This window comes from Corvus cornix, chromosome 12 (assembly GCF_000738735.6).
Source record: "Corvus cornix cornix isolate S_Up_H32 chromosome 12, ASM73873v5, whole genome shotgun sequence".
Taxonomy (NCBI): domain Eukaryota; kingdom Metazoa; phylum Chordata; class Aves; order Passeriformes; family Corvidae; genus Corvus; species Corvus cornix.
This window is the reverse complement of record NC_046342.1, coordinates 1,342,503-1,357,581: the sequence shown is the minus strand read 5'-3', so window position 1 is coordinate 1,357,581 and position 15,079 is coordinate 1,342,503. Positions and strand designations below refer to the sequence as shown.

At 43.9% G+C, this 15,079-nt stretch overlaps 1 protein-coding gene across 10 annotated transcripts in view; it reads right to left on the bottom strand.

Annotated features, from left to right (window-relative positions):
- IQSEC1 (IQ motif and Sec7 domain ArfGEF 1) overlaps positions 1-15,079 on the bottom strand; it is a 281,533-nt gene that overhangs the window by 215,027 nt on the left and 51,427 nt on the right. For 8 of the 10 annotated variants that reach the window (XM_039559071.1, XM_039559075.1, XM_039559073.1 and 5 more), the window contains exon 2: positions 10,222-10,251. The exons of the other annotated variants lie outside the window; for them this stretch is intronic. In XM_039559071.1, coding sequence (XP_039415005.1) covers positions 10,222-10,251 — 30 coding nt within the window. The remainder of the gene's footprint in view (positions 1-10,221; positions 10,252-15,079) is intronic. 10 annotated transcript variants of the gene reach the window in all.

The window sequence follows — 15,079 nt, the reverse complement described above, 5'->3', positions numbered from 1 at the left end:
AAACTTCTTGGAGTCCTTTCAATACTTAAGTCATTACCTATATTTAACACTAACATAGACCAGGACTGCTTCTCACAGACCAGTTCCAATCTGCATTCAGATATACATACACACACAAAATCAAATGATATTTCCTTCAAATCAGTTTAAAACCTGAATGTTTAACACTCAGCCCTACACAGCACATTTTTTTGTCTCTGAACATCCACATTATTGGAATGTGGTCCTACAAGACCAATGAAGGGTTTGGTCCTCAAAGAGTAGAAACCATGTATTCTATAGAGGAAAAAAGAATGCTACTGTGATTTACCTCAGGATTTTTTTAGGAAAACATATAGTTATTATCAAGCATTTCCTAGGAGGGAACAAGGACAAAAGCCACGATCATGCAAATCCTTGAAAATAATGAAGCAGCAGTGCAGAGGCAGAGGGCAGATCCTGAGTGCACCCAGCCTGGTTTGTGCTATCAACACAGCACATCCCCTTCTTCTGAGCACCCAGACTTCCCAAAATGCATCCAGCATTATTCCCAATGAGACTGCAGAGTGACAAACACATGGAGATGGCACAGGCCTCCCATTAATCCTGGGCAGGCGTTGCAGGGGCTGTATCTCAAGCACAGATCCTTTCCCTACCCTGCAGCACTGAGAAATGCCTCATGTGCTGAGGGGCTGACAGATCAGGCTTTACAGAGAACAGAGGGACATGAAACGAGGCTCTTCTCCAGCAAGGGCAAGCAGAGGCAGAGGGATGCTGGTCACAGTGGGGCTGGAGCTGCATCCAAAACACTCAGCCCTTCACACGATGGACTGAGCTGAGAGCAGGTCCCTCCCTGGCACCGCATGGCCCCACAGGGAACAACAGCCAGTGCTCCAGGGACAGAGCTGCCCCAGGGACAGAGCTGCCCCAGGGACAGAGCTGCCCCAGGGACAGAGCTGCCCCAGGGACAGAGCTGCCCCAGGGACAGAGCTGCCCCAGGGAGTCACTCTCAGAAACCCTTCCAGTCACAATCTGGACATAGTGGCAGAGGCCAGAGGTTTTAGGAGTAACTCAATGGCAAACCAGGGCACAGGACACCTTGGATACCCTTGAAATGATCCCTCGACTTTTTTCTTCTATAGTGTAATGCAGAAAAAATTGTGGTTTCTGAAATCACAGCAGCAGCTTAACCCCTCCAGACCTCCTTGCTTTAACCGGTTCATGAACACATCCAAGAAACACTCCTCTAGCTCCACAGAAATAGGATTTTCACAGAATTCCAGAATGGGATGAGCTGGAAGGGACCTTAAATCCCATCCAGCCCCACCCCCTGCCATGGGCAGGGACACCTTCCACTGTCCCAGGCTGCTCAAAGCCCCGTCCAGCCTGGCCTTGGGCACTGCCAGGGATCCAGGGGCAGCCACAGCTTCTCTGGGAATCTGTGCCAGGGCCTCCCCATGCTCAGAGGGAACAATTCCTTCCCAATATCCCACCTACCCCTGCCCTCTGGCAGTTATTACAGTTATTATATGAAGCAATTTAGGCTGGTAGTGAAGCCAGAATTACAGAAGTGTTCAGTCTCTCAGCCTTAAATTTCGGAGTCCATTTCACATTCAGTCAAAAAACTTGGGCAGAGCATTCCTTGTTTTTCCAAACAGAATGCAATAACAGAAAAAGCTGGCAACTGGCTCATGGGTGACTCAGGGATATTTACAAACTCCATCAAGCAACCATGAGCATCTTCAGCTGGTTTGTTCAGCTCCCTCAGATTTCTTTATTCATTAAGGAAAATAAATAAGTAGCTACAACCAAAGACCAAGTGGCTCCCAGCTGTTGGTCCATTCAGCAGCTCTGCTTTTGGTTGGAATAAGCTCCTTCCATGTGAACCTCACCATGCTGAGCCCTAGAGAGCAAAGGAACTCCTTCCTAAGAGAGTCCAAGAAAGCCAGCAGGAGTTAAGTCAATTATTTCTTGCGAATCTGGATTTGGAGAAGTGACTTTTGCTTTGACTTTCAAATAAAGGTGAGTCTCAAAAAGAGATTTCTTTAGACTATAGAGGGAGATCAGATTTAAGTGCTCTTTGCCTGGTTCCTCTTCAGCCTCCCAAAGCAATCCACACAGTATTTCCCTCCCCTACAATGTGCCCATCCCTCAGTGATGACACCTTTTTCCAGATACTCCTCTGGGTTTCTCTGAGGTCTGTAACCCAGGCATTGATTGGTTCTGAGACCCAAATCCAGCAGTGCCACTAACTCACAGTTATTTGTGGGAGTGCAGCACGGTTTAGAGGCACAGGATTACAAATTGCATTGCAGTCCACAGCCACAGGTCTTGAAAGACAAAAGCTTATTTACAACTGATGAAGTGGAAATCAAAGCAAGGCTCAAACACCCTCCTGTCATTGCCTGGGTGCTGTGTGGCTGTGCCTCTGAAAGGCTGCTGTCCCCTTTGCAGTGGCACACGTTGGGCAGGAGGTGATTTACCAGCAGCACTTTTCAAAGCGGCTCCTTTCAAAACCAAAGGCAGCAGAAATAGATAATGACAAAAAATCAAGAGCTGTGACATCCCAGGCAAGCCAGGCTTATCTCAGTGCACTCTGAGCATATAATAAATGACAATGGGTGAGCTGCAGTCCTCGTCTTCATTGCAGAGTGGAAACTTCCCTCAATTTATGCATCAAAGCAGAAGGGTTATGAGAGGGCCAGCGGCTGAAATGAATTCTTGCTGGATTTCTGATATTTGCTTGAGCACAAAGGGACAGTTTTTACCCAAAACAGAATAATGGTAAGTCATCTTAATTCATGCACACGATGGGTTTGCAGAATCCAGAAAGGAAGGATGTGATTGATCTGAGTTCAAGGTTCATTCTAACAAGCAGTACACTCCAATCTTTACCACTTCTACACTTTTAAACATCAAATCTACTTTGACTGTACAATAAACAAAAATAAGTGAAGAAACTGAAAGCCTGAGGATACCCAGAGAACATTTGCTAACTGTGCTCTTGGCACACTTCAAACCATGGCTCTTGAGTACGTGATCCATCATTACTGCACCACACACAGGGCAGGTTAAATAAAACTTGACTAGGAACAAGTCAGTTCCTACTTATCTTCCACGCACTTCCTACTTGTTGTGTGGTAAATGTACATAATATTTCGTGCAGCTCTATTAATTTTAGCTCCAATCTCTATTTTTGTGTACAGATAACTGCTTCTTGCATTAAAATTCAAAGGAGGAAGTCTTATTCCCCCTGTACAGTTAATTATTATAAATAAATTACAGGGGTATCCCAAGTAATGTGTTTGATTTAATCAACGTAAAGTTAATGAGGCCAAATTGATGCAGAAGTTAGGCAAGACTAAGCTGACAGGGATTTAAAGATCTGTTCAGCTCCTGAGACTGCAGAATCAATATGGGATTTGAGCAGTGAGGGCATCCATTAAGGTGACAAGGGAAACACTTCACTTTCTGCTCCTCTCCTCGAGAGAAGACAGCTCATGGTGGGCAAAGCAGGGAGGCACTAAATGTTACAGCTTCCACTCAGGAAGTTTTACCAAAAAACTCACAGTTTACAGCCTTCACTGAGCTTCAATAGCCAGGATTCTGCAGCAAAGCCTTTCTTTTACTGCCCCTTTGTTCGTCTTTGAGAAGAGGCAAAATCTACAGCTTCACTTAAAAACCCAGTTACGACATAATTTGAAATCAATACAATATTTGGCTGCTACAGTCACAAATACAAATGAAGCTTTAGTTTTGACTCCAAGTATTTATAATGCATATTTGTGGCAACCTGAAGTTTTCTTTTTGTCTTTATGTTTTTTATGAACACATTCTGTTCTCAGCTTCCCCAACACACAGTTTGCTCACTTCATCTTCCATTTACAGACAATTGCACTTACTGGAACACTTCCAAAAGCATCATTGAAACTGCTCAGGTAAGGAACCAGATACCTGAGTCATGGTCAATTCCTAATCCAAGGATCTTCCATGAGTTACATGGAGGCATAAAACTACCAAAGATAGAGATTAGAAAAGCAAAAAATAAACAAGGGCCTTGAAAGTTATCAGATGGTTTTCACAGATCTGGTTTTTGCTGCATATTTTCCTGTTGGATGGAATTAATCTAACCATGACCACCTACATAAAGCAATGAGAGCAGGAAGAAAAGCTGGGGAACTTCTGCCTTTTATTTAAGTTGTCAGTGTGCAGAGTACTACAGGAAAATTGCTTTAGCTTCAAGTCCTATCTATAAATGTCTCATACATTAATTCTTTTCAAATAAACAAATTATTTGCAAGGAAGCAGCGACTTCTTTTTTTTCGCCAGTGCATAGAGGCAACTCCTCAACAAAAGTGCCTGTCTTCTACTCATGATCCCAGCAGTCTGCACATGGATTTCCAATAGCTGGTGCAGACTATTTTCAATGTTCTGCAGAGAAAATTGTGCTGGTTAATTCTGTTCCTGAAGTCAGGTTTTATTCCTGTCCTCACAGGGCTCTGTGAATAACACTGCACCTCCATTACAAATAAATAAATAGAATAACTATTTTAAATCCAGAAGAACTTCAGACCATGCCTGCCCCTCTCTGCCACAGCTGCAGTAGGAATGGAGTTGGACTATGAGATCCTTGTGGGTCCCTTCCACCCCAGGATATTCTGGGATTCCAAGTGGCTCTGTCAGACTCGCTGGGTCTCAGTTCTGTTTTCCAGGACTGGGACCCCTCAGGCAGCTGCAGGTGGCTGAAGGAGGGGAGAAATGCACACTTCTCTTGCCCACAGCACAGACCAGGGGAAAAGCCCTTGAAGAACATTACAGAGCACACAAAGTATAAAACACCTCACATTTTCCCTTTCTTTATACTCTCATTCCATTCCTGAGATACACCCAGCTTTTCCTGTGAATTCTAATAGGAAAGGACAAAAGGAACCCAAAGAGAATGGCAAAATAATGAAGGAAACTCAAACTACTTTATATATTCAAAAGAGCAATCCTCTGGCACTGCAAGCCCTCGGCTCCCTGAATTGAGCTGTGCACACATGTTGCTCATTAAACAGCCTTATCTCACAGATAACCAGCAGCACCAGAGCAGCTCCTCCAAGGGCTGGGTATAAAAATGAGCTGCACTGAATTAATGTGAGACCACTTACAAAGCTTTGTCTTTCTGAGATTGCAAATTCAACAACTGCCGGCCTGCCGAGAGAATTCTATGGAGCACAATCAGCACTCAGATCCATAAATTACAGCTGTCTATTTCCAGTGGAAATAATTTTGGGCAAAACGCTTGCACATGCTGCTTTACCCACCTGGATGGCATCCAAGATTTAGCAGGACTTGATTCTACTTTTCAGTAAAAAAACCAGAAGTGCAGCAATTCGGAAGTGGAACTATTAATGTAACGCGTTGCCTGATGCAAAAACTTCATCTGGTTGCAAACAGACACCTACCTGCATTTACACAACTCCTGCAAATAAAAATCCATCCCCTTTTCCCTTTAATTCACCTATTCACAGTGCTACTGGGCTTCCTTGAGGATTGAGTCTAAGGGAAGGGAATTAAGGGGGGAAAGCAGTTTGAGTTCATGCAGGACATTTTTGTACAAAACACTGATGGGTGTTATGGCTGTGACAGAATCATTTGCAGCACCTGAAGCTGAAGTAATGAAACATCATGATAGGCCTGAAGATTCTCAGTAAGAAATCCGGAAAAATAAAAATCCACATGAAGCACGGAATTATGGGCACTTTTTGAAGGCCATCAAACCACAAACTCATCCCTCCTGCTCACTGGCACATGCAGCTACACATTAGATTTGGAGAAAATAATCACATTCCCAAAGTGTTGTTAAAGCACACAGTTAAATGCAGCTTGAGTCCCGCAGGGAAGACACTAGGACTGAAACTTAAAAATCTGGTGGGCTCTATGTTTATACAATTTTGGGGGGGGAAGTATTAACATCACAAATATATCACCACTGTTAAAGATGACATAGAAGCAGTTGTGACAATTTGATGAATGTATCACTGTCCTTTCATTCTGAAATTCAGATTAAAGCTGCACCATTTGAAAGCCACTGGCAGCTCCACAGCCATCTCAGCTACCAGAAGCTGTTCCCATATGTTTTATTCCTGTTAGCAGCAATAAAACTAATTTAAAATAACATCATGAGACTCATCAGATTCCACTCTACTGGAGAGGGTCAGCCTGACATTTATGGAAAAATCTATTGGAGGAAAATTTTGGGGGTTTTAAAATTACTAACAAGTGACAATTTTGCACATTTTAAGGACTGGTTATAAAACTGTAGCAGAGTCATTATGGAATGATTAAAACCAGCCAGAAAAGGCCATCTTTACATACAGTCACTGAGTCACTTAGATGGCACAGCAATACATTCCAACTTGAAAATTAGTTTTACAAGTCCCTCCGTGTTTAATTGCCCAGCCCTGCACTTTGCAGGTTCTCAAGAGGAGGCTGAGTCACAAAGGTCAAGCAGATTTTCCTGGAATAAAAGAAAACAAAAAGGTCCCAAAACTTTGCTTCCTGCTGGACTTTCTCTGCTGCTGCATCCCTGCAGTTTGTCAGGGTCTGTTTCACAGCCAGCCCTCCCACTCCACCCAGCACGAAGTGAGGCTGATATTTTACAATTCTCTCCTGCTCTAAAGTAAATTAGACAATTACTTTTCCACTTAATCTAATGTGCACCTTCACAAGAAATCAGCCTTTCTGTGTGATCCTCAACAGACAATTCCCCACATCCTCCATCTATTACAGACTGGGAAAAATCACTCTCTGCTTTTAGTTCATGTTGTCCCCATAATTTGTACTTCAGCTGCCCTCTTTTTTGCTGCTTCTTTTAAAATTAACCTTCAGCCTCTTCACTCTTTCTGGGCCTATTTCATAGCTATTCCTAGGACACCACACCTTTTTGGCAATAGCCTTGGCACTTCTCAGCTCAGGAACCATGAAAGCCTCTCCTTTTATGCAGTTTTATTGCAGCTTCCCTCGTTTTGTACCTTATTTCTCTTTTAAAAGCACACAGCTAGGAAGGAACAACTGGAAAGAAACAAAAACCCCTAAAGGTGTTGTTTCTGGGCAGGTTTCAGAGGTTTGCTCATCAGAGCTGCTCCCTGAACCCCTCTGCCCCTCACACACTGCTCCAATCCTCCAGCCTGGTGATCTCTAAACACACAAGGTCTGCAGAGGGAAAAGGAACACCTACTGCCAAACCTTGAGACAATCTTTGCAAACTTTGAGAGGATGTACTGCACAGACATCTTCATCTTGGCTGTCACATCACACCACCAAATATCAAAATGCCTTGTAAAACAAATTGCATTTTCTCCTGAAAGCATGTGAACAAAGACAGTTAATTAAAGCAGCCCATCACACTGACAGCTCCACACTGCATGTGTGCATTGCACCTCAGAATGCAAAGTGTTCAAAGTGATCCACCTAAGTGAACAGATGTAACAAATACCTCAGCTTGGAAATGACATTCACCAAAGGGAAATCAAAGCGAGTCTATTACAGGACAACTGTATTTAAGCAGAAAGAATTTTAAGGGCTTGTACAAGGGGATAATTCAAGACTTTTTGTCACCATGAAAAAGACAAGTTAAAGAAATAAAGCCAAGCTGATTTTTGATTGTTTTCGTCTATTATTTGGAATCATATTGCTTTGCTGTGTCAACCTTGTCTCTGCACAGATTCTGTGTTTTCTGCATTTCACAACACTTTAAAACATCTTGTGGATGCAATTTCCTCGTTACAAGCAGCTATAAAGCTCCGAAAACAAATCCACTGGGGCAATATCCTTTGCAACTGAGCAAGAGTGTAAAATTCCAGGGCATCACTTGTACTGGATATTCCAGTCCAGCATGAAAAACACCAGCTATTCCAAACCAATCTCTTGGTCAGGAGTCTGATTGCACCCACCCAGCTGGGAGAGACCAACATCTCTGGCTGCATCTCACTTTATTTGGAGTGATCCTTTTATCTTCAGTGTCAGTGGTTGAGGGTCAGTCAATCCTAACCAATACTTTCATTTACTGACCACAAACACAAGCCCTTCTGATTTCACTCCACATGGGGTCTGTCCAGTTACTCTGAGACAGGACCTTTTATCCCTGGTTTCTCACCTGCTCGTGGCTCCTTGCTCCCCTTGATTTCATGGGACCATTTGGCAAGTCAGCATTTGGATCTGCTGCTACTTTGCTGGTATCTCAGGGAGCAGGAACCACCACCTCTTCAGAGATTAAGCACTATTCCCCAGACTGCCCCAATCGCTTCATTTGAGATAATTACATTTCATCTTCATTTGCCAGAAAGAAAGGAAAACAGTGGGAAGCAAATTAACCACAACATAAAGATGCTGCCTAAACATCAATAGACCTCAGGGAGCTTTTACCCAAGACAAGACCAAAGCTGACCAGGATGTTGTGCAGGCAGAAACACAAAAGCACATCCTCAGTGACATTTCACCTTGGAGAAAACGCAGTTTAAGAGGGAGGATAGGAGAGTTACACTGAAAAAGCACTTCAGGAGTGTGGCTCTGCCTCCCGCTTGCACTGCCTGCTGCTGCATCAGCCTGGTTGAAATCAGGCTGTCAGAGAAGTCTGGAGCTGTCCTGGAGTAGCTCAAGCTCACACCGAATAACAGAATTAATTCACTGAACAGCCTCAAACCACAGGATGGTATCAGCACCCCAGGGCTCACCCTGACTGCCCACAGGTCTCTGTGGGAACACAGGGTGCTGATTCCCACCACCACAACCCAGCCAGGGCTGGGGTGCCATCAGGGGTTGGTTTTCAGGCAGCACTGCACCAGAGCTGGAGTGAGCAGCTTTCAGCTGTGCCTGTGTTCTGCTTAAACCCCCCCAACACGCTCTCCAAGAGCCCCACTCTTACCAGGTGATGCCACACACACACATCCATGGGAGCAGCCAAATCCCACACGGGGCTCAGGGACAAACAAGAGTGGCCACTGAGGCTGAAACGTGACCACACTGCTGTAAATCCACATGCCAGGGCCAGCACTTTCAGTTTGCAACAGCTGACCAGCATTAGTCCTTCCACAGCTTGCCAGCACATTGGCACCTCTGCTGGGAGCTAAAAACCCAAGGAATAAACATAGTGATGCCCACAGGCATCCTACTACAGCCTCGGGATTTGATCCAGTTCAGCTGCTGTGCATTAAACAGATTCCCAACTCACCCTCACAGCCTTGAGCTCGGGTCCACACCAGAGTGATCTTGAACTCTGTCATAAGAAGAAAAGCATTTCAGAGGATCCTTAATCCCTTCCTACAGACTTCTGGTTCTCTGATATCTGACTGTTCTGCAACTCACCTGTTCTTGGGGCTAGTCTGCACACCTGTGGGCAAGAACTGGATTTTAATTCTGCAAGGGAAGGTCCGGCCTTTGCTTTGGGGTTTTACAGTAAATAAACACAATGCCTTAAGATGCGACATCCTGACAGCCCCCAAAACAAACTGCAGGGTATCATGGTGAAGCCACAGTCAATATTATGAACCTTATTATCACTGATCAATAGTCACACTGCTGGAGAACCAAGGCATCTCCTTAATGGCAATGCTCTAATGAATATGGAACACTTTCGGATTCAAGGATGGAATTTTCACATCTCAGTCCTGTTGAGAGCACTTTTACAAGCTCTACAAGTTTGACTCAGTTTGCAGAGAGGTAGGAATAAAAACCACCCCTGAGGTAACAAGTATAAAACACCAAGGGAGTAAGCTGGAAGTAAAGTGTCTGATAATTACATGAAATTCTGCACATTATCTGAACCTTCCAAGTGTATAATGAGCATTGCAATAATGAGTCAATGAAGGTTCTCCCTGTCACGTGAAAAAGAGGACTGCTAAGAAAGCCAGAAGTCATCCATGGACTTCCCCCCAACACAGATGCTGCCCCAAAACTGGCAGGCAGTTGGTTCTCAGCTTCCCCAGTGCACTGGGCTGCCGAGCAGGAACTTTGATTGGGAGCACCAGGAACTAACCACAAATCCTTTGTAATGATCCAAAGTAATCCCTCACTCTTAAACCACACTGGAGATAGAATCATCAGTAACTTATCCAAGGCAGAAGATCCTTTACTCAAAACACCAATGGCATGCTAAGCACAACCAATAATGCCCGCATTTAAAAAAACCCTCTATTTCTATTTAATGCTTTTAAACAAAGAATTTTCTTAGAACAAAGACATCAGATGATGTACACATACCTCAGGCTTCTTGAGCTGTCCCCTTCAGACCTGTAAAGTAATACACAAATACTTAGGACACAGTTGTTTCCAGCATTTATAATTCAAAAGCCATTCTCTCCCTCTGTACTTCAGTGAGTGTCTCCAGGGCCTGTTGGACTTTTTCTGCTAATAAGACATTTAGAAAAGAAACACGTCTACTTAGGCTGTGAGGAAATCTATTAGAAGCTAAAACCCAGTTAACAGCTGAGGTCAATAATTGCAATATTAAAACACGTGACACCCTCTGAACCCTCAGTATAGATTTTCCTCGAACATGCTCAGAGATTTCTGTTCCATCCTTACAAGTGGAAAGCAACACTCTGGCACTATTCTAGTAGCAGATTAGTTTGTACATTTTAATTTTTTTCTTCACCTCTTCTTCACTCTTTAGCTGAAAAGGTCACAGGCAAATAGGTCTGGAATCCAATGCCCAGCCTTATCAGGCACTACTCAGAAAGGGCCAAGGCTGGCAAATAAAGGTAATTTAAAATATTTTAAACCTCGAGCTTGTCTGAATTTCATAAATGTGCAAGAAAGAGGGATAATATATAATAAGTTACCCAAGCTCCTGAGGGGCAGTTTTTCCTCGGGTGAGATAATTTCATCAATCAAACTTGGAACAAAACCTCCCCTCTTTCCCCAATATTCTTTAAGCAAAGAAACTTAATTCAGGATCATTCACACTGAAAAGGATTCATCTCTGAGGAGAAACGGGAACATAATATTCCATTTTCATGACCAAACAAAAATCCAGAAGCAAACATACATCCACTTGCCCAGTTCCTTTCCTCCCTCACTCCCAAAGCTGCCTCCTCAAAGACAAGGGGAGTTCTTCAGGAACCAAAGAAGAGATCCAAACACAGTTTTTTAACAGGCACAGCAGCTTCCAAGCAGTTTTCTCAACACAGAAGTCCTGTGAAGATGAGCTCACCCCTGCACCCCCAAGAGAATGAAAAAATTAATGAATCCAGTGCTTAATTAAGCGACTCCTTCCCACACTCAGATCTCAGCAAATTCTGTCTGGCAGAACACACACCTGAAAAGATGTCCATGTAATTGCTTGTGCTTTCAAGTTTTCAAACACAGGAGAAAACTGCTTTGTAGTGTCTTAATTTCCTGCCTTTCCTCTGGACTGGAATAACAAACTCATCCAACACGGAAAACGTCTCCAAGTGCTCAAAGCATTCCCATGTCCCTGGAAGCAGCACCAGCCATCCCAAGCCACTGCTCCAGCAGCACATTTTCCCTCTCATTAGAATTCAAGAAGTATTTTCGGTGAGGTGAGGGTGATCTCCAGCTGATCACCTCCCAGCCCAGCAGCAAACAGACAAAGGGGGCCCACCCACCACCTCTTCTTTATTTTCAGGATTCCCAGAAAAGCTGGGAAATTTCACAACTCTGCTAAATTTGCATTTTCAAGGCTAAAGATTTACTCGAGTAAATTCCAAAGAGTTGTTCAGGGCTGGTCAATTTTGCTCAGGGAACGAGTAATTGATGAGCAGGGCTGAATGAACACAGCGCTGAAAGAACCCCCTACGTGTGGTTTGAAATAAAGCATTCGATTTTCTTTGAGCATTCTTTAAAAGGCAGGATTGGGGATCAATATTTAATGTTTCTGCTCACAGGGGAAGCATGCGCTGGGCTCCGGGTTAATTCTTTTTCCTTTTTCCCCAGACAAAAGAAATGATACAGGCACTGCTGAGACAAGGAGAAAGGTGAAAAGACTTCTGGCAGTATCTTGCATTATTTATTTCAAGGTAGACCTTAAAGGAGAAAAAAAAAAGCCCACAATATATAGAATATCTTCTGTGCTGTAGTACTTGGAACAGCACAGATTCCATTTAGATATCTGAGTTGTATCAGTGATGAGATAAATGTCAGGCAACGTTCTCCAGGATTTCTCCTCTCAGCCCTGGATGGTTTCCAAGATTTCATTTTGAGTAGAATATTACAGTATTATTACACTCCTATTGAAGTACAAGTTTGTCTTCTTCCTGACCCCAGGAATTTCATTCTCAGTAGGAAATACGATAAAACACATCCTTTTTGAGATGGTTATAGCCAAGAGAAGCAGAAATTATTTTCCTACCAGTAGTAATTACTGTAATTTCATTGCAAGCAGAGGCCAGGAGGAACAGATACCATCAAAACAAACCCTGAACCAAAAACCAAATGTAAAGAAAAACAAAAAGCCCCATACTTGAAAGGCTACAAACCAAAGTGACCATTAAAATCCGGAATGATTTTTGAGTTTAAGTACTGCCATCACCCCCTGTCAGTCCATATCCAAAACATGGATATTTCAGAAAACAGCTCCGCTCACGCTACCAAAATGATTTATCTTTGTCACCACCATCTTCCTATAAATACCCCATGCAGGAGAACAACAAACCAACTATCTTGGCTTCCAGTTGCTGACTTGGTTGGCAGTTTTCCAACAAACCATCCTTGGTGGGAGGTGTCAGCTCCTACAGATTGGAAGCCATTTATAGGAATAACACAATTTCGAAGAAAATGTTGAGAAAAGCACGAGATGGAAAAGCCCTTCAGATTGGGAATGTGAGAGCTTCCCATTCCCAGGTCTCTGCTCACTGAGGTGACAGCAGGACCTCAAATCCCAGCAGCAGCAGAGCTCCTTCAGTGGCTTTTCCTCATTCCAAAGATTTTTGCAAGCCTCTGGCTCACAGAGGCCAGCAGGAAATGTTCAATTCTCAATACTCCCCCAAGAGCCATAATAAACAAGCTGGAAGTCTGGTGGCATCTGATTTGTTGTTCACACCTAAAGCTGCACTTAGAAGTGGAACAGCACAAGGTAAAGCTGCTTCCAAAGGCAGCTTCAGGACCAGCTTTCCTCTTGCTCATTAAGGTAATCATTTTCCAAATGAAGCACTGCGCAGGACCATCAAGGAGTATGATACAGACTGAGACACACAACTACCCCTGCAACAATTCCTAGCTGAGCAGATACTTTATTTGGGCAGTGGGTTATGGCAATGTCTTACGAAATTATACAGCAAGTAGTTTTAACAGTTTTTAAAATTCTGTTTGTCTAGGATTCATGTTTGGGAGTGCAAAATGTGGTACAAAACCAGCCAAAAGTAGAACTGAAACCCTTTTGTAAGAACCCACAAGTGGACAGGGCTTTAAATAGTTCACAGAGCCACCCCTGTGGTAGGAATCCCACTCAGATCTCACCTCCTTAGAGCTGTCACTTCCATCAGAATAAAAAGAACTGGGGAAAAGCCAAGGTTTCTAACAGCATGTCAAACATCCACTGAATAACCAGGCTCCATCTTCTCACAAGCCACAAGAACTGATGTCATTGTAGAAGACTCTAAGGTAGAGTGTACAGTAACCACGTATTAAAGAGCATTCCAATTGCATTTTTCACAAAAGGGAAAGACTGAACCCAATCTGTACACAGCAATCCAAGGATCAATGCATTTGACTAAGCCTTGCTTTGAGCACAGAACATGCCTCAAAAGCCAAACTGCACCAGCACAGGTTGTTCTTCTGTAGTGTATTAAATCTCTCAGCATCTGTAATGCAGAGGAACAGACTACCTTCAAGGGACAGAGCTTCAGGGAGGATTCATTGACGGCTACAGAAATGATCCTCCTTGTATGAGGAGCAGGGAATAGTGTGAGGTTCCTGCAGGTGAACGTTCTGAGCAGCAATTCAAAACAAGGCACGTGTTGCCAGGAAACCTCCAACCCCCTCTCAAGGCTATTAGAGCTTTCCAGGACTTCTAGTTGAGCCCGCTGGTTATGAATGATGTTCTGTGCCCCGTGGATCCCAGCAGATGTGCAAAGCTCTGCCAAGGAAAGCAACACTCTCCTCTCAGGAGTCTGGGAAGAGCAGCCTCACGACAGCACTGAGCTGAGTTGGAATAGAACCTCCCCAGCTCAGACACACTCGCTGTCCTGCCCTCATCCCCGTGCCTAGAGGGTCTGCATCAGCACCAGAGCACTGCCAGCAACGTAAAAACATGGTTTGGCTTGGGAGGGACCTTAAAGCCCATCTCATTTCACCTCTGCCACGGGCAGGGACATCACCCACCAGATCAGGCTGCTCCAAGCCCCGTCTCACCCAGCCCACTTCCTACAGACACAGGCAGTGGAGATTCTCCTTTCCAAAAACTGGTGTGGCCAGCAAGGCTCTCTGTGTTAGACAGAGTCAAAAGATTCTGCTGGGCTGAAGACTTGAAAGAAGTGGTAAAAAACCTCGTAAGACCTGTCCAGTCAGTAGCATTTTAACAAGGCAAGCTTCAGGATGAGAAAAATGATGAATTTCACCACTAATTAAGCCCCTTCAGCAAAGATTCTGTCATTATGCACAACGGGGTGAACACCTTTACATCAACACAATTAAACCCACTCACCACAGCCTCCCACAAAATCCCAACTAAGTTATAATGGTACCAACCTCACACCAAGGTCCCAGGACTCTTGGTCACTTCAAAATAGAGGAAAACAGTATCTCAGATCATATTCCATGTTTTTAAACATGGATTTGATGTCATGATGAATGCATTGAAAGCCTTCTGCTTAATTTGTCTCAATGTTCCACACACTTCAGCTCCCTGGGCACCAGTCCACTGCTCACACCCTCAAAAAAAGCCATAAATACATTCTGAGTGCAGAGAGCAGCGGGAGTTTAGATGTGATTTCCCACCACCAAGCTGAAAAAGAAGTTTCAATCAAGTCCCAGACAGTGTAAGATTTAAAAGTCATATCAGCAAAATACATACAAGCTAAATTTGGGCTGCTACTTGGACCATGATCTCGTGGCAGCTCAAGCATGAAAGGACACCACCTCCCACATGGAATGGCATCAT